General features: G+C 44.6%; 2 protein-coding genes across 6 annotated transcripts; both read right to left on the reverse strand.

Annotated features, from left to right (window-relative positions):
- Positions 1–3,382: 3,382 nt before the first annotated feature.
- On the reverse strand, positions 3,383–12,164 carry CZIB (CXXC motif containing zinc binding protein). 5 transcript variants are annotated; one of them, XM_010591263.3, is made up of 8 exons: positions 12,057–12,164; positions 11,753–11,836; positions 10,428–10,484; positions 9,967–10,048; positions 9,731–9,762; positions 7,875–7,952; positions 4,745–4,810; positions 3,383–4,289 (listed from the first exon to the last, which is right to left on the reverse strand). In XM_010591263.3, exons 1-8 carry the CDS (start codon positions 12,060–12,062, stop codon positions 4,212–4,214), a joined length of 483 nt encoding a protein of 160 aa, XP_010589565.1. In that variant the 5' UTR covers positions 12,063–12,164; the 3' UTR covers positions 3,383–4,211. The 5 variants fall into 5 exon arrangements, with proteins under 5 accessions (XP_010589565.1, XP_023405351.1, XP_064138066.1 ...); XM_023549583.2 differs by lacking the exon at positions 10,428–10,484; XM_064281996.1 differs by lacking the exon at positions 7,875–7,952.
- Positions 12,165–12,860: 696 nt separating this feature from the next.
- MAGOH (mago homolog, exon junction complex subunit) lies at positions 12,861–21,633 on the reverse strand. The gene is made up of 5 exons (XM_064281997.1): positions 21,400–21,633; positions 19,722–19,780; positions 17,904–18,014; positions 16,138–16,220; positions 12,861–14,361 (listed from the first exon to the last, which is right to left on the reverse strand). Exons 1-5 carry the CDS (start codon positions 21,485–21,487, stop codon positions 14,262–14,264), a joined length of 441 nt encoding a protein of 146 aa, XP_064138067.1. The 5' UTR covers positions 21,488–21,633; the 3' UTR covers positions 12,861–14,261.
- Positions 21,634–23,002: the final 1,369 nt, after the last annotated feature.

Below are 23,002 nucleotides of genomic sequence, written 5' to 3' on the forward strand. Positions count from 1 at the left end.
GCTCAACTTTTTACCTTCTCTAGGGGACATTCCTTGACCCCACTGCTTCAAGACAGAATTAGTGTCCCTCGTGCATATGTATGGCCAAAGTATGCTGAGCTAACCTTTATCATGGCACTTTCGCACTGGTTCTGCAACTGTCTCTGTTGCTAGACAAAGCAACTGGTGGGGCCCTAGGGGCTTGGCACAAAGTGGGGCTCCGTGAATATTTGTGACTGACTGAATGTCCCGCCTGTGTTGTGATTGTTTCCCTGCCCATGTCTTCAGGGCTAAGGACTATCCTGTGCAGCTCCGTGCCCCTACCATGCATGTGTGGTATGTGTGTGTGGTATACAAGACAGTGGATGGCGACCTGCTGTAGTTAGAGGTTCCTGGGCTGGACAGGAGGGAGTGAACACAGCTTGAAATGTAAAATGTGCTCGGAGGTAGCCTCCCTTGCACACTTACACCAAGAGAAGGGGAAGAGTAAAAACAAAAAATGTGCTCGGAGGTAGCCTCCCTTGCACACTTACACCAAGAGAAGGGGAAGAGTAAAAACAAACTGACCACAGCTTAGTCACCTGAAGGAGCCAACTACTTGAGTAAATGGATTCTAGATTCATTTTCTCCTCTAGCTGTTATTGTTAGAACATGGTTGTCTCAGATATTTCAAAAGAGAGAAAAAAGTCTTTGGTGGTCTCACCGACTAGCCTTTAACAAAGACTTTTTCAGTTCAACTCTATGTAGGAGCAATTTTTAATGGAAGGTTGTAAAAACTCTCAGGATTGTCTATTGCAATGATTCACTGTCTGGGTGCATCAAATCACCTCTGAGTTCAGAGGTGGTAAGTCTGGTCCTGTTTAAATCACATCTGATGCCCAAATCCCTATAATCTGTTCTTGAATACCTCCAGGGATGGGGAGCTCACTACTTACGATGCAGCACATTCCAATTCTGGACAAAAATTAGGAGCCACCCTTATACACTGAGGTCCCTGTGTGGTTCACATGGTTAAGTGCTCAACCACTAGCCAAAAAGTTGGCGATTCGAGCCTACCCAGAGGCGCCTCTGCTTCCGACTTGGCGATCTGCTTCCGAAAAGTCACAGCCTTGAAAACCCTATGGCACACAGTTTACTCTGATGCACGTGGGGTTGCTATGAGTCAGGATCTACAGCAACAACCACCCTTACACTGGGCTGAAATCTGTCTCCCTGGAACATGACCTTTGGCCCTAGAGTACAATTGCCTTTGCTTTTTCTACGTGCAAATCCTTCAGCTTCGTAAAGGTGGATCACGTCTGCCCCTTCTCCCCACCTTCCTAGTGTTTTCTCCTAAATAAACCCGTGTTCTCACGGGGAATGGTCTCCAAGTGTAGCTAGTTCTGTTGGTAATCTCATGCACACGCACATCACCAAATGGGCCCATTTACCACAGCCAGGGGCTGCCCAGTCTGAAGTAGCGTGGACCTATGCTTGCCCCTCATCTAGCTCTTCTTCTTTTAATGTGGCCTGAGATCATTTTTAATTCACAGTCAATGTGCACTATTGATTTAGGGTGAACTTGTTACAATTAACCAAAGCCCACAAGACTTTATCACATCAACTTTTGTAAATTCCTCTTCATCTGCCATAAATTAACTGGCTCTTTTTTATAATCGGCACTTGGGATTCGTCTCTTCCTGTTAGATTTTATCTTTTAGTTCTAAACCCTCATTTTTTTCTAAATGGAAAGTACTAGGCCCAGAAGAGAGCCCCTAGGTGGTACAAATGGTTAAATGCTTGGCTGCTAACTGAAAGGTTGGAGGTTCAAGTCTACCCAGAGCACCCTGGAAGAAAGGCCTGGCAATCTACTTCTGAAAAATCAGCTATTGAAAACCCTGTGGAACACAGTTCTACTCTGACACCCATGGGGTCACCAAGAGTCAGAATCAACTTGATGGCAGCTGTTTTTTTTTTTTTAAATAGAGGTCCAGAAGAGGGAGCCCTAACAGCCCCTTTCCTGAGAAAGTGCAGCTGGCCAAGAAAGAGCATGGTTAGTTATGCATCGCTGTTTCCCAGCTCAAGGAGGAGGGACAAGTACCTGTTGGGCAGTTTTCAATTTTTTCACTTGAAAACATTGCAAGATTCCTCTAGCATCTCCAGGAAACAGGCAAGATGGCAGATTAAATGACCAGTTAGCTAGCACCTGACACGGAGTGGGCCCTGGTCTGAGTCTGACGGCTCCAGGGCCAGACAACCACCCTGGGCTGGCTCCGCACTGAGTACTTGGTCACTAAGGAGCAGTGCAGACAATGGCATCTGCATGTCTAACCAAACCGTAATTGTTTCCGTTTATCCTGCACACTGTGCCCCAGCATTGTGCTGAGCATGTTGCCTGCACTGTCTCATTTAATCCCTGCTGTTGTGAAATCTGATTTAGTGATCATGGTGGTCTGGATCCATCAGATTCAGCTGGGAATGCTTTGAAAAAAATAGGAAATCTCAGGCCTCATCTCCAGAGATTCTGATTCAGGAAGAATGAAGTCAGGAAACTTGCCTTTTTCAAAAGCTTTCCAAGTGACCCAATGCACAGCTATGTTGGGAGCTACTATTTCAGTTCGTGGCCTATATACCTACTTGATCACTTGCTCCTGGAAAAGAGAGCTTGGGTCTGATTCATCCTCCTTCCTCTAGAGCTTGTGCAGGGATGGCCCTTGAATGAATAGATGCATAAAAGGTGCCAGGAAAGCCACGGTGTCCAGTACTGAGAGTCCTGTGGGTTTCTGGAGGCCTGGCAAGAAAGCAGCCTCCAGAGCCCTGATGGACTGACAGGGAGAGGGCTCAGCCTGGGGGGACTGTGCTCACAGAGGCATGGGACAGGCATTCTGAAATACTGGCTGCCTAGCCAGGTAGAGACCCTGGACACTTCTGGAATGCAGCCTAATTTTACCTAGCCTTCATCTCATTGTTATTCACAAAAAGCCAAGTATTTAGACACAGACTTAGTTTAAAAAAAAAATACTACTGGCTAACAGAGATACTTTTTAACCATTCAGGAACAATGTAGGAAGGGCATACTGAGGATCTTCACAGACTGTCCATACAAGAATGGGTAGGATGTTTACGACCCATCCAGTCTTATCTCCCCACTGTCCGCTCTTCCAGTAGCTTTAATGTCTATCACTTGCACTGGAGATTGCTGTCCTAGAGTGCAGGCTGAGACATGCTACCACTATGTTCTCACTGATCTCATTAACGTCACTAACATCAGAGCTGCAAGGGCCCTCACTTTCCAGATGGAGAAAAAGAGATGCTGAGGGGAGGCACTCGCCCAGGGGTTTGCAGTGGACCAGACACTGAGCCCAGGGCTCTACTACTCTACTATACACAGTTCCAAAGCAGTCCAGACCACTACTCCTTGGAGTGAAGGAGGGATACAATCTTATTTTATTCCATAAAATTAAACAATTGCTCCAGCACCATTACTGAGCAGTTAGTAATTTCTCTACTGATCTGCAACACCACCGGTCATAAATTATCCCTAGGGGTGGCCACAGGACAAATGAGGACCAGCAAGAGGAGCTAAAGGGAGCATAGCGGCTGACTCGGCCTCAGGAGGAGCTTTCACATGGGCTCCTGATGGCAGGGAGTGCCCTGTCTCAGCAAGTAAGCAGAGACCAGATGACCACCTGGCAGGAATTTTGTAGAGCAGATTCATGACAGGACTGTGCTGCTGACCTCTCCTAGCCCTAGAATATGAAGGGAAACCAAATAATGGATTCCAGGGCCAATGCAGAGTCTCGGCTCAGAACTACTGGCCTCACAACATCATTCCACAGGCCCAGCTGCCCTCTGTGCCGATGGCCTCAACATCTTTGGTCTCTGGGTTAACCTGTTGCCCCTCCAGAGCTGGAGCGCCCTTAGAAGTGATGTGTTCCTAGGTATTTTACAGGATGGATCAGGTGCAGGGTTTTGAACTGTCGGAAGGTGCCAGGAAGCAGTCAGGGACCTCCTGTGCATTCTTACTTGTGGCGGGGGTTGCTGCTGCCCGACTCCCCCGCCTGCACTAGTGCAGCATGAACAGGGGCTTTGTCCGGGGCCTGGGACGCTGTGACAGAGCCCACCACGCAAGACTCTGAGGGCTTGGGACAGCTGCCAGGAGATGCAGGATGGGGGACCAGTCTCAGCATCTCTGTTGCTTGGGGCACTTTCTCCATTCTCAGTTCTTACGGGCAAGGGTGCAGAGAGAGGGCTCAGCACTTTACAAACTGGTGTGTGACCTCGTAGATTCCCACCGACTCCTGAGCCTTTTCATCATAGTCGGTCCAATCCTGTGAAATAAAATGGGCAACGTCAGCCTCACGAGGGAGCCCAGGTCAGTGTGGAGAGTGGAGAACTGGGATGTGAAAGGGGCAGTTCAGGCTCTGATAGTCATGAACATGTGTGATCCTAACAACAAGACAGCTCAGGTCTAAACTCCAGCTCTTCTAGCTTTGACTTTAGGCAAGTCACTTAACTCCTCCGAGCCTCAGTTTTGTACACAGGGCCCAGCATTCAGAAGAGCTCAGTAAGTACTATATTAATCGGTGCTAAACATATTGAAGTTTCTGTCCTTCCTTCAAGGCCTGAGAACAAAGCTTTCTTCTCTGCAGGGTAGTAACATATCCAGCAATATGTGTGCCCAGCAAGCTCCAAGAGTCGGCTCTCCAATGATGAGCCTTGATCAACAAAAGGGTAATTCCACCAGCTGTCCTCTAGCACCTTGTAAGGCCCCCAAGACCAATACCTTCTCCTGCAGATTAATGTCACTGAAGATTGTCCCCGACTCCACACCCTCGGCAGCAAACCCAGCCTGCAGGTGACAGAAAGGCAGTGGTTAGCCTGAGGGAAAGGAGACACTGGGCTGGCACGTGAGGGCTCACCAGGGAGCTGCCTCTTCTCACAGTACCTTTGGGATGGGAAGACAGATATGCAGTGTGGGCAGCTGTTTTGGAATAACTGCTGAGCTTCCAGGGCCTGGCAACTGCTGCAAAACTAAGGTTGTTCCTCCAAATTACAGCCCTCGACCAGGAGTCATGAGGGCTGGGGTAAACCCTTCCACTACCCGTGACTCCTGATGGGCCTTGCCCATGTCACTTCCCTTCTCTGGACCTTCTTTTTTATGAAACAGGGATGACATACTAGTTCTTCTGCCTAGATCATAGGTTTGCTGTGTGGTGAACATGCTGTACTAGTAAAGTGAGACAAGCACTGACTCTGGGTTCACATTACAGCTCCTATGCTTACTAACTGTGACCCTGGGCAAGTCACAAAATCTCTGAGGTTCTTTCTTTATCTGAATAATAGGATGAATAACTTCATATGGTTACTGGGAGAATTAAATGAGGTAACATGTAAAAGTGATGGGCATAGAGGCCCCCGTATAAGTAAATCAGTACTTAAGAAGAACAACTGAAAAAGAACAACAAAGTGGGAAGCCTCACACTACCTGATTTTAGAACCTATTATACCACCACAGTAGTCAAAACAGTCTGGTACTGGTACAACAACAGATACATAGATCAACAGAACAGAATTGAGAATCCAGACATAAATCCATCCACATATGAGCAGCTGATATCTGATAAAGGCCCAAAGTCTGTTAAATGGGGAAAAGACAGTCTCTTTAATAAATGGTGCTGAAAAAACTGGATATCCATCTGCAAATAAAAATGAAATAAGACCCATACCTCACACCATGTACAAAAACTAACTCAAAATGGAACAAAGACCTAAATATAAAATCTAAAATGGTAAGGATCATGGAAGAAAAAATAGGGATAACGCTAGAAGCCCTAATACATGGTATAAACAGAATACAAACCATAACTAATGATGCACAAAACACCAGAAGAGAAACTAGATAACTGGAAGCTCCTAAAAATCAAACACTTATGCTCTTCGAAACATTTCACCAGGAGTAAAAAGACAACCTACAGACCAGGAAAATACTTTTGGCTATGACGTAGCTAACAAGCGTCTAATCTCTAAAATCTACAAGATGCTGCAACACCTGAACAACAAAAATACAAATAACCCAATCAAAAAATGGGAAAAAGACATGAACAGGCACTTCACTAAAGAAGACATTCAGGCAGCTAACAGATACATAGGAAATGCTCACGATCATTAGCCATTAGAGAAACGCAAATCGAAACTACAATGAGATACCATCTCACCCCAACAAGGCTAACACTAATTCAAAAAACACAAAATAAATGTTGGAGAGGTTGTGGAGAGACTGGAACACTTATACGCTGCTGGAGGGAATGTAAAATGTACAAACACTTTGGAAATTGATCTGGCGTATCCTTAAAAAGCTAGAAATAGAAGTACCATACAATCCAGCAATCCCACTCCTTCACACGAATAGATATACACACATCCATGTTCACAACAGCAGAAAGATGGAAACAACCTACGTGCATATCAACAGACGAATGGATAAACAAATTATGGTACATACACGCAATGGGATACTATGCAATGATAAAGAACAATGAAGAATTAAGGAAATATCAACATGATGAATCTGGAGGGCATTACGCTAAGTGAAATTAGTCGCAAAAGGAAAATTCTATATGAGACCACTATTTTAAGAACTCAAGAAAAGGTTGAAACACAGAAGAAAACATTCTTTGATGGTTATGAGGGTGGGGAGGGAGGAAGAGGAGAATTCACTAGCTAGATAGCAGACAAGAGCCATCTTGGGTGAAGGGAAGGACAGCACACAATACAGGGGAAGTCAGCACAACTAGATTAAACCAAAAGCTAAGAAGTTTCCTGAATATAACCATACACTTAGAGGGACAGAGTAGCTAGAGCTGGGGCCTGGGGACCATGGTTTTGGGGGACATCTAGGTTAATTGGCATAACAAATTTTATTAAGAAAATGTTCTGTATCCCACTTTGGTGAGTGGCGTCTGGGGTCTTAAATGCTAGCAAGTGGCCATCTAAGATACATCAATTGGTCCCAACCCACTTGGAACCAAGGAGAATGAAGAACACCAAAGATACAAGGAAAATATCAGCCCAAGAGACAAAAGGGCCACACAAACCAGAGACTCCATCAGCCTGACACCAGAACTAGACGATGCCTGGCTACCAACAATGACAGCCCCAACAGGGAACACAACAGAGTGTCCCTGACAGAGCGGGAGAAAAGTGTGCAGCAGAACTCAAATTTCATGTAAAAAGACCAGACAGTGGTCTGACTGAGACTAGAGGAACCATTGAAGACACGGGCCCGGACGTCAGTTAGCAGAACTAAAACCACTCCTGAAGACCTCTCTTCAGACAAATATTAGACTGGACTATAAAACATAAAATAATACTCATGAACAGTGTGCTCCTTAGTTCAAGCAGATAAAAAACATAAAATAATACTCATGAAGAGTGTGCTCCTTAGTTCAAGCAGACAGAGGAGACCAAATGGGTGGCTCCTGCCTGGAAGCAGTATGTGAAGGCAACAAGGGACTGAAGCTGGTTGATGGACACAGGAAACTCGGAGTGGAAATGGGGAGTGTGCTGTCACATTGTAGGGACTGCATATAGTGTACCATTTCAATAGGTATATAAAATTTTGTATGAGATTAACTTGAGCTGTAAACTTTCACCTAGAGCACAAAAAAACTTGGAGAAGAGAAAAAAAAGTAATGCACGTGGTGCCCAGCATCTAAAAAAGAAAAAATCAAACCCACTGCTGTCAAGTGGATTCCGAATCATAGCGACCATCTAGTAGGCACTTAATAAATTACATATTATTATTCTTAGAAAGGAGAATCCCTAGTCCATGGTCTCAGCAGGAAGCTAAGTTCGGCTGTCATGTCCTACATCCCCTCCCCAAAGACACAGGTTCGCCAGGAAGACACACGCACCTGAGGCTGGAAATCAACTGGTTCGAGACCCCGGCACTCAAACTCAACTATTGTCTTGAACTTCTCACTGTCTTCAGCCTGGAAGGAAAGTGTGTTGAGGAGATGGGACCCAGCTGGGCCCTATGAATGATCCCATGCCACCTGTCCTTCCTGCTAAGTGTGCCCTGATGGCCCCTGTGGGTCCAGAATAGGACCTGGAACAGCTCATCTTCTTCTGAAAGGAGTCTGCCTTGGGTACCTGCTCCCATGAGACCTTCAACTGTCAAATGGAGTTGAGGAAACCTCTACAGTATCTATTGTGAGAATCTGAAATAACATGTAAAGTAGCCAGTACAGTACCCAATGCTGTGTTCAACAAATGATATATAGAATTATTAATACCAAAATACAAATAAAAATGTTAAATTATAAAATCTCCAGATCATCCAAACAGTCCCAATACACTTAACCCAACTTCTGCTAACTATCTGCCAGGCTGTGAGGGCACAGCACTGACTTAATGCCTCTGAAGCGGGCTATGTGTGTGGAGAAGGCACCTCTGGGGGGGTCATATGGGCAGGACATTCATGCCTACCTGACCCATGGGCTCAGGGCCCCAATCAGTAGCTTGGGCTTTCACTCTCATTCCAGCAATCACTGTAAACTCTGTGCATACCCCCACATGCCTGGCACTGTTGAGGCACTTCTTGGTTGAGCCCTGCTTTGTTTTTTGTATGATGGGCCCACTAGATCATGATTTTCTTAAGGGAGGATCCTCATCTGATTTCTCTCTTTAACTTCCAGACAAAGCTGAGAGGTATTTTAAGTAAGAACAGATGGATACAAATAACCGTCCTTTAAATAAACAAACAGACCCAAAGAACGTGTCCCCTCCCTCAACTTTGAACTAATTTGTTACATAATGTTATGGACTGAATTGTGTCCCCCAAAAATATGTGTGTAAATCCTAACCCCTATACCTGTGGTTATAATCCCATTTGGGAATGGATTTTCTTTGTTATGTTAAAAAGGCAGTATTAGTATAACTTGTGTCTTAAGTCAATCTCTTTTGATATATAAAAGGTACAAAAGAAAGCAAGCCCAAGGAACCTAGGAATAGAAGTTGAAAAGAGACAAGGACCTTCCCCCAGAGCTGACAAGAGAGGGCGAGCCACCTCCTAGAGCTAGTGCCCTGAATTTGGACTTCTAGCCTCCTAAACTGTGAGAAAATAAATTTCTGTTCGTTAAAGCCACTCACTTGTGGTATTTCTGTTATAGCAGCACTAGATGACTAAGACACACGGTAATATTTAACTACCTAATAACACAGACTCTGGAAAACCTGGTGGTGTAGTGGTTAAGAGATATGGCTGCAAACCTAATGGCTGGCATTTCAAATCTACCAGGTGCTCCTTGGAAATCCTATGTGGCTGCTGTACTCTGTCCTGTAGGGTCGCTATGAGTTGGAACTGACTCGACGACAACCGGTTTTTTTGTTTGGAATAACACGGACAGTATCAAGAGTGGAGACACCCTTCAAAGGGCTGTCCCACCTACGGTTTCAGAGACTTACTAGTCCCTTAAGATGTAGACAAGGTAAGCACTCTCAGCCATGGAAACTGAGTGGCCAGGCTGGGTCAAAGGTCCCCTGAGATCCCACAGCCCAGTACTTATAAGGAGACACTGCCAACAGCCTGTTTATGAAGTCTTTTCCCTACCAAGCTGTCAGTCAGTGTACGATGAATAAATGGCTGGTTGAGTGCATGAAAGAATCAATGTCCCAGGGCAGCTCACTCTGATGCAGATATAACTCTAGGGCCAGGACTCCCAGCTTAGATTTAATTCCACCATGCTTGCCATTGTAATAGAAAACTTACATTGTAAGATTTGATGGTGCTGCTCAAAATCTCTGAAATATAAAACAAAAGACAAAGTTGAGTCCACACCGAGGCCCCGCCCAGGTGCCCAGATATGGTTCTGGGAAGGAGGGTGTTCCCTGCACAAATGCCTCAGGCCTGGGCCCACCCACAGGTAGCACAAGCCTGCTTTTGGTCTGGTACCAGGAAACAGGGGAGCCAGCCTGGTTGAGCTTAGTGTTTAGGGCCTGACCTACCAATGGAGTTTTCCCGAGAGCATAGCTTGCACTTCTGGACCATGGAGGCACTGCCACGTCCTCCTTTAAGTGCCACACTGTCCTGCCGAGGGGCAAACAGAACCTCTGGTCATATATCAATTAGACGCAAGGGTCCTGAGCTTGAATTCCACCACTTAGTGTTCAGGTGAAGAGACCAGACCCAGACAGGGTGAGTGACCTGTCAGGACAAGAATCCTGGGGAGGCTTCTTGCGAGTGAGGAAAGGGCTTCTCCTAGATCTTGAATTCTGCCTCACATCCCAAAGATAAATATTGTTCCCACTGCTTCACACTGATGACTGCCATCCCCAAACCATAAAAACAGGGTCCAGGGCACCAGAGAGATTGGGGCTAGAGGTTCCCCAAATCCCTGCCCAGAGGTGTATGTGTGGTGGTGGTATGTGTGTGCATGTGGAGGGGAGGAGGGAGGGTGGGCAGTTACCATCAACCGGATGTATTGCCACTTCTCTGAGATCTCACCACAGTTCCCACATTTCATCTTGGGAGAAAAGAGTATCAGTCAAGCAGCGGCTCAGTTTACAGAGACAGAGGGAAAGGTAAAAAACAATGTGAGGTAGGCAGGCTCCTAACCCACCTCCCTGTCCACAATCTCACCTCATCCTTACAACCAGGCCCACCAAGGACATAACCTGACTTCCTCTGGGCAAAGAACAGGCCAACTTGTTTCTCATGCTGGTGTGCCCACCCTCCTCTAAGAAGTGCCCAATTTAACTGGGGATTCAAGATTCACGTGGTACAGAAATTGCTTTGAAAAGCCCCTCACCCACTCTACTGGGTTAGGCACTTCCAGTGTTGCCATGAGTTATAAGTATTGACCACTCTGTTTGTATTCTTTCTTGTCTCCTTCACTAGACTGTGCTTCTTGAGGCCAAAGAACGCTGATTCCCCAAATAAGTGCTGGAACTTGGGCTTCAAAATACTTGGAAATAAAGGTGGTCAGAAAAGGTTTCCTGAAGGAGAGAGGGTTTTTGCTAGGTACTGACGGATTCTGGGATTTAGACTAGGAGTAAAAGAGCAGAAATTATGGCATCTGGAAGAGTGAAGGGCCTCAAACTGCTTGGATAAGAGAGGGACCTCTGTAGACCATGCCATCAGGGTAGCAGATTTACCACTGTGGGGTGGAGGAGGAGTAGCAAGGGGTTAAGCCAGGCATAAAATTAAACAAAAGATTTCACAATAAATAAAACCTAATCAAAAAGCTTGGCTGCTAACCAAAAGGCTGGCAGTTCAAATCCAGCAGCTGCTCCTTGGAAACCCTATGGGGCAATTCTACTCTGTCCTAAAAGGGACATGACTGGTAATTGACTTGAAGTCAACAGGTTTTTTTAAATCAAATAATTCACCTTACCGAGTTATTCAATTTACAATACAAATTATTCACCTTACTAATAATCACAAGGTCCCTTCAACGTGCATTTTGTTAGGCAGAGAAAAATTAAACGCAGGAGTTCCAAAGCACCATTAATTAAGGATTAACCAATAAATTCTTAAAAATAAAATTATATCCAGAAAACAAAAATGAACGTTTAATGTGTCAGTTAAACACTTTTTATCTTGCCCGGGGGAAAGCTCCTGGCCTGTTCAATACTGAGATCAGCCAGTAATCACACAACTACCAACACGGGAAACGTTTCCCGAGGTCCGGGGTCCGGCCCCCGACACCCCACCCTAAATCCTCTGATGCCTACAGCCTCTCGGATGCTCCGCCCTTTCCTCCGTCCTAGGGCCCCGCCCAACTAGCTGCACCTTCAGGTACCACCGGAAGTCCTCGCCCACAGGCCGGAGGCTGGTGACGTTCTCCAGCGTGGCTTTGAGCTGCAGCGCTATTTTCTGAGAAGAGAGGCCCCGAGCGATGGCGTCAGCGCGCCTGCGCATCCCAAACCCAGCGCCTACCCCTTGCTCAGCCCCGCCCCTCCCAGAACAAGCTCTGCTTGCCCGCTCCTTCTCAGCGCGCGTTCACTCCTCCCCTCCCGCCTGGAGCGAGCTCCGGCCTCCCAGATCCACGCCACCTCGCCCGCCCCGCTCCGGGAGCGGTTCCCCTTCTCCTCACCCCCATAGTGGCCCTGCTCAGCCCGGCGGTGGCAGGCTGCGGCCGCTACTTTCCGGCCCGTCGTAAAAGGCGGGCGCCGTCTGCGCATCCGCAGTGCGCGGCCTCGAGCGTGCGTCGGGCGGGGCGAGGGGCGGGACCCCCTGGGCGGGTGGGCTCTGCGTGTCGCTGCTTCCTTCTTCCGCGGAGCGGTTTTCCGTTAGGTGAAGTCCGTGGAGATAGGCTGTCTGCAATTACCCGGCTCTCAGACCCGCGGAAACCTGCCTCCAGAAATCCGTAATTCCGCAAGTATTTACCAAACGCCGATTTTGTGCCAGCACGAAGCTAGACTGAGGGATATCACAACGAATAGGACATTCCCTGCCCCAAACCTCTGCCAGTTCTCTTTCCTGGCTCTTAACTGTTCTATCTTCCCATATCCAACTCTACACTTGGTCCCAGCCTGGCCTCTGTTCCCCCTGTACACGGAGAGGCTCGCAATTTGGGAGTGGGGGCTCTTTCTTCTCTAAACTGTACCTTTGTCCTCCCCCCGAGACCTGGTTTCTAGGCTCCTTCCCACCTCCTTTTTCGTTGTGCTCACGACTGGATACTCCTCTCCTGCTGGCCCTTCTCTGGGCTCCCATCTTGCTTGTCTATTATATGTTTACCAAATCTTGTTGTACGTGGAAACCCTGGTGGCTTAGTGGTTAAGTGCTACGGCTGCTAACCAAAGGGTCGACGGTTCGAATCCCCCAGGCGCTCCTTGGAAACTCTATGGGGCAGTTCTGCTCTGTCCTACAGGGTCCCTCTGAGTCGGAATCGACTCGACGGCACTGGGTTTTTTTTTTTTTTTGGTTTTTCTTTTACCTGTTTTCTTGTTCAGGGCACTTCAAAGTATACAGGAGCTGTGGGTGTTCGCGTTACAAGCCAACAGCCCCTTTTAGACTCCTACAGCTTTTTTGAGGCCCTTATCGTTACTTCTTTAAAATCCGGAGTGCCTGTTTTTCTGTCTACTTTACCACCAACTTGCCTCTTTGGCCCAAGTACCTTGTTTACCTATAGCAGGAGGTGCACCGGCCGGAGGGAGATCTCAGGTCTCAGCTCCACCACCCACTTGCCTCCCAATCTTTGAAGGAGACAGTGGAGTGGAAAAACACTGTCCAGGGAGTCATCTGGGGCCTTGTCCCAAGTTGGCCTGTTTTGACAGGTGTGAACTTAGACTAATCACCTCCGTTCAGTCAAAAGAGGCTTAGCAGTCCCATTCAGGCCCACGATCTGTTCACCCAGCAATGTGCCTCACTAAAACATGCAGTGTATCAGGAAAAAGAACACAGATCTACCTGCTGAGCCAATTCCCAATATTATCTGTACCAACTTAGTCTCAGCTCTTAATGAGTGTTGGTATTCTGAATTTAAAATGGATTACTGGAAAACTGAGACTGGCATTTTCTCTTATTAATAGTTATATCAAACCACATTTTCCCTCCGTACTAAAACAGCTACATATGTACCTCTAAAAGATGATTAAAGCACCATAGCACTTCACACGTAAATATCCAGTCTTCGCATTTCCTTACTGGTGTCAATTTTACAGTTCTTTTCAAGACATGATCCAAATAGGGTTTAAACATAGTCTTGATTAATGTGTTTCCCAAACATCTTTTTATCTACAGATTCCCACTCCATTTCTGCTTCCCTTGCAGTTTATCTATTGAAGAAACTATGTCCTAGAGTTTCCTCTAGATATTGCTGATTGCATTTTCATGCTTTTTAAAAAACATGTTTCTCTATTCTCATCTCCTGTAATCTAGACGGTTGGTTACATGTATTTTGGGGGCAGTAATACTTAGGGCATTACCCATTGCCATCGAGTTGATTCCAACTCATAGCAACCCTTTAGGGACAGAGTTTAACTGCTCCATAGAGTTTCCAAGGAGTGGCTGGTGGACTTGAACTGCTGAACTTTTGGTTAGCAGCCAAGCTCTTAACCACTGCACCACTAGAGCTGTTAGTGTTTTAAAAAGTAACCGAGGAAGAGTTCACATGGCTCTTCAAATAACACTTATTCAAGTATTTATAAAATAATAAAAATTGGGTTTTATCATATTTATTAAAGACAATCATTTACAGTTTATAAAAAATATTGCCCTGATATACACAAAAAGTTCCTGATAATGGGAATTAAAAACAACTACTCCCAACCCCCTCAGGTCCACACCAATATTCAATCTAGATTGGCTTAATCTTGAAGTGTAATCCAATAAGACTGAAGACCAAACACTTCAGGTCCTGCACAAGATAATAAAATACCCGTAAGCCTTCTGGATCCCTAAAACACAAGAGGAAAAAATGTTTTAAAAGCTGTGAGAAGCTCCAGAAAATACCATTTAATAACCCTGATTATTTTTGTACCAAGATGCTCATCATAAAGGTATTTATAGCATTAAAACTTTAAAAACAACCCAAATGTCCAAAAAGAATGAAATGACGATATATGAAAATGGAATATAATGACATCATTTAAACATACTGTTTTTTTAATGTGGAAATGCTTATATTAAGTGAAAAAATTATTAAAATAACATTGATCTCAATTACAGTCACACATCAATTAACGTACACAATACATTCTGTGAAATAGGACACTATGTGACTTGGATGCTATATAAATTTGGCAGTGCCGGAATTACAAACAAGTTATGTTTCTTTATCTTTAAATCGAATTTGTACGTAAATCAAACAGGTACAGTTCGTAAATCAAACAGGTACAGTTCGTATCTAACATCAGTTAGTCAAATGTTTGTCTTAGTATACAGTGTATCTTTCCATGCATAAAAAACATTAAAGAAACACTTCCAGATACATTAAGGTAATAATGTTTTGATTCACACTGCGAAGCAGCACTTGTGTTTGTTATTACCAACCATTGTATGTACCTTGAATTTTTAATAGGCTTTCCGGGGTTGGTCCGTAACTTAGGGCTGTATGTAAAAGTTGGTAGTTCATCAGGACTGCCTGTACTTAATAGCAAAGCTACATGGGATACTGTAGTGTACCTGTATTTACTGAATAGCCACCAGAAAGCTACTGTGTTCACTACATTTGGTTACGCCTGCTACGTCCCATTCTCCGATCAGGATTTCTGAATTCTTATAAACTTACAGAACTATGGACATACATGCGGGTAGGACATTACCTGAATGGAAGTTAGGTAGTACGTGACTCTGTACTTGTAAAAACATTTATATATTTTTTAATGCACAGGAAAAAAAACTAGAAATACTTCAAGATATTAACAGTGATTGTCTAATTGATATGATTATGGGCGACTTTTCCTCCTCCTACTTTCCCACATTTCCTGTATTTTCTACAATGCGCCGCCAGGGTTCCCTTTCTACAATGAGTATATATTATTTTCAGAATTAGGAAAACTTTTTTTTTTTTTCAAAGTAGTACTAAGCAGTACTAAGAGGCTGGAATCACTGGCTTTCTTAGTCACCAAAGAAGCTGTCCAAAGGAAGATGATTGGGCCCAACTAAAAATGAGCCGTATCTAATCCCAAATCCTCCCCCCACCGAAAAAAAAGAGCCAAGAGATTACCAAACTCTAAGGACTCTTTGTAGCACATAGAGTCATGTCTCAACTTTATAATTCCCTCCTGTCAACAACATGAGTTTAAAAATTAGATCCTAAAAAATTTCAGGTTTCACTAAAGTCAGACTTTTAAGATGCACTAAAGAGCCAACACTGAGGAAGCAGTTCAGACTGGGTGACTCTATATAGTTTATCCTGAGCACTGGCATTTTTTTGTTTTCTTTCTGGGCAGATTCTTATCCACTGTGGCTGTTCCTATGCATACTGTGCGTGTGTATGTCACTGAGAAGCTCTTAGTAGCAATGATTGACTCAAAAACCAAAGGCAACAGGGTCAAGTCCTCAAAAATACTTTGGGGGAGTCCCTCTCTAGTGAGGGGTACAAAGCTGCCCGCACCTCTGCCTTGCATTTTGCACCAGATCGTCCCATAATGCTCCCAGTTTGGCTAAGCGTTTCCCAACAAGCTGCTCCAAAACAGATACAACTGGATGTATGGATCATGCATACTTACTTGGACTGATTAACATCAATGAGGGAACCTATTTTTGAGGTTGTGAAAGAAATGTGTTCATCTCCAATGACGATTTCAAGCTCCTAAAAACATTTTAAAAAATTAAGTCACACTAAATCGGCCTTTTCATCATGCACACAGAAGAAGGGTTCATCATTTGCCAAAGCACACAAACCTACTACAGATGGCCACATAAGGCCAGTTCACTGCCACAGATTCACTGAGCACTAAGCTGTAGTGGGCACTAGTAACAGAGATAAATGAAATACTGTTTTTGCCCTTGAGAAGCTTATATTCTTAGAGAAAGTTGTGTCCACAAGGCTCCACCATATCTGCGCTTTGGAGGAATTTATACAGTGTTTTTTTTTTTTTGTATGAGGGTTTTCATTTTTTTTACCCTGTAGAGTGACATGGGCAGGTCTGTGCTTTAAAAATAGCAAAGGATCTCCGTATCTGGGCAACACGGGACAAGAAAAAGAACTCCAGACCTTGGGTTTGATCCCAACTTTGCCACCTACTAGCTGCAGGACCTGAGTCTCAATTTTTAAACAGTGAAAGGTTCATGAACTTTCCAAAAAATATCTGTGGGGGATCTATTGTATGCTGGGATTGTTCTCCGTGCTTGGGAAAGATCAGTAAAACCAATCACACCAAACGAAGATCTCTGTCCTCATATAACTTACATTCTAGTGGACCCTGCTTGTTTTTACTTTTTAATTTTTATTGTGCTTTAAGTGAAAGTTTACAAATCAAGTCAGTGTCTCACACAAAAGCTTATATACAGTTTTTACTTTTCCTACTTTTTTACTTAGGTTTTTTAATTACGAAAAAATTTGAACAGAAAATAGAGAAAACAACGAGTCCAGTGTTCCCCAGATTTTAAGTGTTAGTATTTCGTCATGCTTGGGTCAGGTTTTAAGGAAATAAAACATTATAATATTTAGCTTCACCCCCATTCCATTCTCCTTTCCTGCATCCCCAGAGGTTAACTAATCAATACCCTGAAGGTGGAGTGTATTCCTTCCACTCCTGTTTTTACAGTATTGGTAATACGTTTTCAAATTTTTATTTAAGTGGTCACGCTATATGTATCTTTGATTTTTTAATTCAACATTGTTTTTGAGATTTATCCATGTTGGGTTATAGAGATTTAGTTCATTAGTTTTAAATGCTTTAGAGTATACCCTTTCCCTATTGAAGCAGAATTAAGTTTCCAATTTTTGTTACTATAACCAAACAATGTGGCGATAACATTTTTATGCATCCCCTTGTAAATATGTGAAAATGTCTCCAGGAAAATTTCTAAAAGTAGGATACCAAAAAAAAAAAAAGCCAACCCCATTGCCATCGAGTCAATCTGGACTCACAGCAACCCTACAGAACAGAGTAGAACTACCCTATAGAGTTTTTAAGGAGCACCTGGTGGATTTGAACTACCAGTCTTTGGATTAGCTCTTAACCACTACTCCATCATGGTTTCCAAAGTAGGGTACAAGTATTTTTAATTCTGCCAGATGGTATCAAATTGCTCCATAAAGTGGTTGTACCAATTTTATTCCTACCAGTAGTATATTCCCCTTTTTCTCACATCCTTTTTAACACCTGGGATTATTTTTAGCCACTCTAATGGGCCTGAAATGGCACATGTACATTTTTGCCAGTGTTACAGGTCTGAAATGGTGGATTTGATGTCTTGTGCAGAGCTGTAATTTCATCTTCCATTGGTAAGGTTTCCATACTAGAGGGAGAGTTGCTAAACCACTCACCTGCCGGCCAACTCGGTCAGGAGGGGGCCACAAAGCATCATCCTCTTTGGTAATTTCACTGTCATCAATTATTCTCTTCAGTTCTTCCATCACACTTTTATGCACATAAGCCTGAAAGCAAGTTAAAAAAACAATTTAAATGGTATCCCCAAGTAGTTCCCTGACTCAGGTAGAGACGGTAATAAAAACAAATGCTCCTGGAGACTTGCTTCTGGCACCTGTGTGTGTGGAAGACATTTAGGCTTGACCACGGACAGCGTGCTGGAGGAGACAGACAGGGTCAGAAGTGCCCTTCTAGCCTCTTGGCACATCCTGTTCACGTGGACTTTCTCTCTGCCACATATCCAATTCACACCTGAACCCAAAACAGAAGATGAGTAATCATGTCCCACACCCTGGTTATTTTTAACTGATGACATGCTTCTGAAGAGCAGAGACATGTCTTTTAAAATACATTTTGCATACTAATGCACATTTTTTAAAAAATCAGGATGCTGATGTGTCGGTAAGCATGAAGTGACTGCTAATTAAATATAACAGTATGAAAATATATTCAATATAAAAACATTTTCAAATGTAACAAACTGGTTAAAAGGAAAGAGTAGCTTTGATAAAGCCTTAATGGTGTAGTAGAAATCACAACAAAATGCAGCACCTGGACTTGAGAGATGGGAGAGGTAGGTATGGGTTTGAATTTACTGAGAAATTAACACTCTCTCTCTTACTAGTAGGGGTGACTTAGAATAAGCCCCTTAGTTAATATCTGAGGCTTCATTTATCTATCTGTGAAAGGGATATCCACCACCCGTTTGTCAGTTTGTTGTCCCATGGTGGCCTGCATGTTGCTGTGATGCTGGAAGCTATGCCACCAGTATTTCAAATACCAGCAGGGTCACCATGGTGGATAGGTTTCAGCAGAACTTCCAGACTAAGAGACTAAGAATAAAGAAGTAGTGATCTACTTCCAAAACCAGCCAATAAAAACTACGGATCATAACAGAATACTGTCTGACTTGTTTGCTTTAAACATGTCACTAGAAGGGATCGATTACTAGAGGAGGACATGTTTGGTGAAATAAAGGGCCCAGTGAGGGCACTGGAGACCCTTGGTGAGACAGATTGGCACAACAGCCGCAGTGGAATTGAACATGCCACACTTGAACATTTTGAGGATGATACAGGACTGGGTCACATTTTGTCCTATTGTACATAAAGTTGCCATGAGTCAGAATCAACTTGAAAGCAGTTATCTACCAAAGGGGATATAATACAACCCATCACATGGGCTTACAATAGAGTTAAAAAAAAAAAAAAATTTTTTTTTTTCTAGTGTTAAATAAGATCATATATGTAAAATAGCTAGTGCCAGACTTGGCGCCTAACATGCATTCAATGAATGTTAACTGCTTTCTCATGCTCCCTTTCCCCGAGGACCTTATATATAATGTATTTAATTCTACAAGAGTACTGAGGAGTTGTGAGGAGGACAGGTTTTATTATCCCTGCTTTTGCAGATGAAGAAACTGAGACTGAGCTAGTTCAGCCAGGGAACTTGCCCAAGATCATATGGTTAGTAAGCAGCAGATTGAGGGTTCAAACCTAGATCTGCCAGACTCCAAATGATTACTAGTAATTGATTCAGCATTGAAAAAGCAAACACAAACTAAAGGAAGATTTGAGGAAGACTTTAGAAGCTGCCAACAGACATATGTCTACTGCCCTATTCTTTGTCTTTAATACCACTCCCAGGAAGAACAAAAACAACACAAGGCAAAGGGCTGAACTGCAGTGAATGAAGGGTTCTCAGAAGGCTCATACCTCTTTTCTGATCATGACATCATTTTTGTAATTGCTGTTGTTGGCATATCTCAATTTCCCTGTGAGAAGCAAAAAACAAATTCAGTGTACAATGAAAACAAAAGACCAAAGCATCATTAGCTACCAATACTATCAGCTGTTGCTCAAAATGTGTCCTCCAACTTTCTCTTCAAATTGTCTAACGGATTTACTATTTAAACCTTTGGTGTTTCAACAATACTAGTCTTTTTAGCTCTTCACTTTAGGCTATTAAACAGCCTCACAGCCAAAACTATAGCTGACACTGAACTATATTTCTTGCAAAAGGCAGCTCAGGTGTGCTAACAATACAGGCAGGCTCTTTTGTGAGCTTGGGCAAATCACATCTCTATGGGTTAATGTCCTCACTTGAAAATAGGGACTCTAATTGATAACTTACCTGCGTACAGGGCCTCCTGAGGCCCAAATGAGTTTTGAAAGCATTTTGAAATCTGTAAAATGCTGGTTATATATATTATCATATGATCATGCAACCCTCTGATCTATTCCTGTGATGGAAATGTTGTGCTTTTATCACTGAGCGCATGCGGTATACAAGGCCCTTTGTGAGCCTCCATGTGGGCCATTCAACAAGCTAAGCTGGAGATATGGTGGGGGATAAAGAAGATAAAAGGAAATAGAAGACGCGGTTTTTACCCTGTAGAATGGAAGAAACACATGTAAAACGAGCTAAATTTATTGCAACAACATCTGCACTGTTTCTTGCCTTTCACCTTTAAACTCATTCTCCATGCGGTGGATAAAGTGATCTAGTAACAGACCTGATTAGTGCTTTCATAGTACCAATGGCTCCCCACTGCCTTCCTGAAAAATCCAAGTTTCTCAGCACAGCATACTGCTAAGATGAGCCCCCTCCGGCTTTTCCAGCCTCACTCCTGCAATATTCTCCTCTTACAAAGTTGGAGTTAACCAAACTACTTGGTTTCTGCAAGAAACATCCCATGCATTTTTTAGTTTTCAGATCGTCTGCTGCTAATGCTCTCCAAAATGCGTTCTTGACTCTCACCAACTCTTATACATTCCTAAAGACTCATCTTCCTCCCCTCTCAAATCACTTCATTCAGGAAGACTTCCCCGAACCTCGGTATAGGTTAGGTGCCCCCTCTGTTTCTTTCTACCAAAGCACCTAATACACTATCACTGCTCGTCTTCCTCACAATCAGGGCTTGTTTGATCCATCTTTGTGCTCCCAGTTAGTAGAAGTTTTCTGTCATGTTTGATTCATTTCTTTCACCACAGCGCCTCCTCCCCAAATTCTATCAATCAGCAACACCCCATTAGTTCTGCCTCCAAGAGTATTCTAAATCCTTCTCTCCACTTCTATGATCACCCTAGTTCCAATCAACAACCCTTTTGTTTTGACAACTGTAAATGACTCCTCGATAAGTAGCCCTGTTTCCCCCCTTTCCCACTCTGCACTCGACAGCAAGAGCACTCTTTTCTAAACTAGAAGCACAAGTCACTAAACAGAATCCCTGCACAAAGGCAGAACCAGTGGGGCGTATACAAGAGCGTTCCTTTCACTCCCGCGCAGCACAGGTCTAGCTCTAGTTCCCTGCCCTTTCCGGACCCCCAACCTCCCCACTCACCCGCCCCGAGGCCTAGTCCCCGCTGCGGACAGCCTGGGGCCCGCCCTTACCGTCGGGTCGGAACTCGAACTCCAGGAATTCGTGGCCGAACTTGCCCTTGTGACCCACGTAGTAACGCAGATAAAAGTCACTTTCCATAGCTCGCAAAAGCCAACCGAGGCCAAACTTTAATACTAAGCCGCACCGCCGCTGTAAGCGCCTGACACTGACGTCGAGTGCGGCGCACGGAAGTGACGTCCGGCAGCACGGTGGCCTGCATCCGAAAGATTTTTCTTCGCCATCCACCCCTTCCTCCTAGAGCGGAAACAAGACTTCCCGCCCCTTTTATCCGGAGGCATATCGTGGCCGTCCCGCCCCTCTCGCCCAGAGGCGGGAACGAGGTTGTCTCGCCTTTCCCACCCGGAGGCGGGGCCAAGGCTGCCGCACCCTCTCCTCCAGAGGCGGGGCCAAGGCTGCCGCACCCCCTCCTCCAGAGGCGGGGCCAGGGCTGCCCCGCCCCTCTCCCCCGGAGGAGGGGTCAAGGTTGAGATTTCCTTTACCCGCTCAGGGTCTAGTTGGGGATTCAGGCCGGAAGTCGCTGGAAAGAGTCGGGGCGTGGGGCTCTGACCCTGATGAGGTCGGAACCACTCCTTTAAAGGCCCTGACTGAACATCCTGAGTCCTGCCTACCTCCAGGCTCAACCGTTGACACTGTGTGAATTGGGAAAGCCTCTTCACTGTCTCCGGATCTTGTTGTTATTGTTAGGTGCCTTGGAGTTGGCTACCATTCACAGCGACCTTGTGTGTAACAAGGTCGAAAGGTTCCCCAGACCTTGCCAGACTCACAATCGTGGCTGTTGGAGCGCATTGTTGTAGCCACTGTGTCAGTCCATCCCACTGAGGGTCTACCTCTCTTTCGCTGACCCTCCACTTTCCCAAGCGTGATGTCCTTCTCCGGGGATTGGCCCCTCTTGATGATATGTTCAAAGTAAGTGAGCTTAAGTCTCACCACCCTCACGTCTTAGGAGAATTCTGGCTGTACTTCCTCTAAGACAGATTTGTTTCTTTCTTCTGGCTGTCCATGGTGTATTCAATGTTCTAGCCAACACCATAATTCAAAGGCATCAATTCTTTGGTCTTTTTCATTGTCCAGCTTCCGCATGCATATAAGGCGATTAAAAAGAGCATGGCTTGGGTCAGGTCTCTGGACTTATGTCGTCTCAATAGTAACCAAGAACCAAAAACCAAACGCAGTGCCATCAAGTCAATTCCAACTCATAGTGACCGTATAGGACAGAGTAGAACTGCCCCATAGAGTTTCCAAGGAGCGCCTGGTGGATTCGAACTGCTGACTGTTTGGTTAGCAGCCATAGCACTAAACTGCTGCACCACCAGGGTTTCCTCTCAATGGTAAATTGGGGCTAAATGACTCCTACCTTATAGGGCTAAAGAGGAACCACTGCATAGGGTGGTGTGTCTACAGGCGACTTTGTCTGAACTTTGCTGTTTAAATACCAGTTCAAGAGAACTGTTCTCTGTGATGCTTTCCCTGAATTCACAGGTGGAATTGCCATTTTACTGAAACAAACTCGCTGGCACTTGGGTTATCCCCAGGAGCGGATTATCCAATAGGCAAGATAAGCATGATGCTTACCAGATCATCATAGTGAATAAT

The sequence above is a fragment of the Loxodonta africana genome, chromosome 3 (genome assembly GCF_030014295.1).
Source record: "Loxodonta africana isolate mLoxAfr1 chromosome 3, mLoxAfr1.hap2, whole genome shotgun sequence".
Taxonomy (NCBI): Eukaryota; Metazoa; Chordata; class Mammalia; order Proboscidea; family Elephantidae; genus Loxodonta; species Loxodonta africana.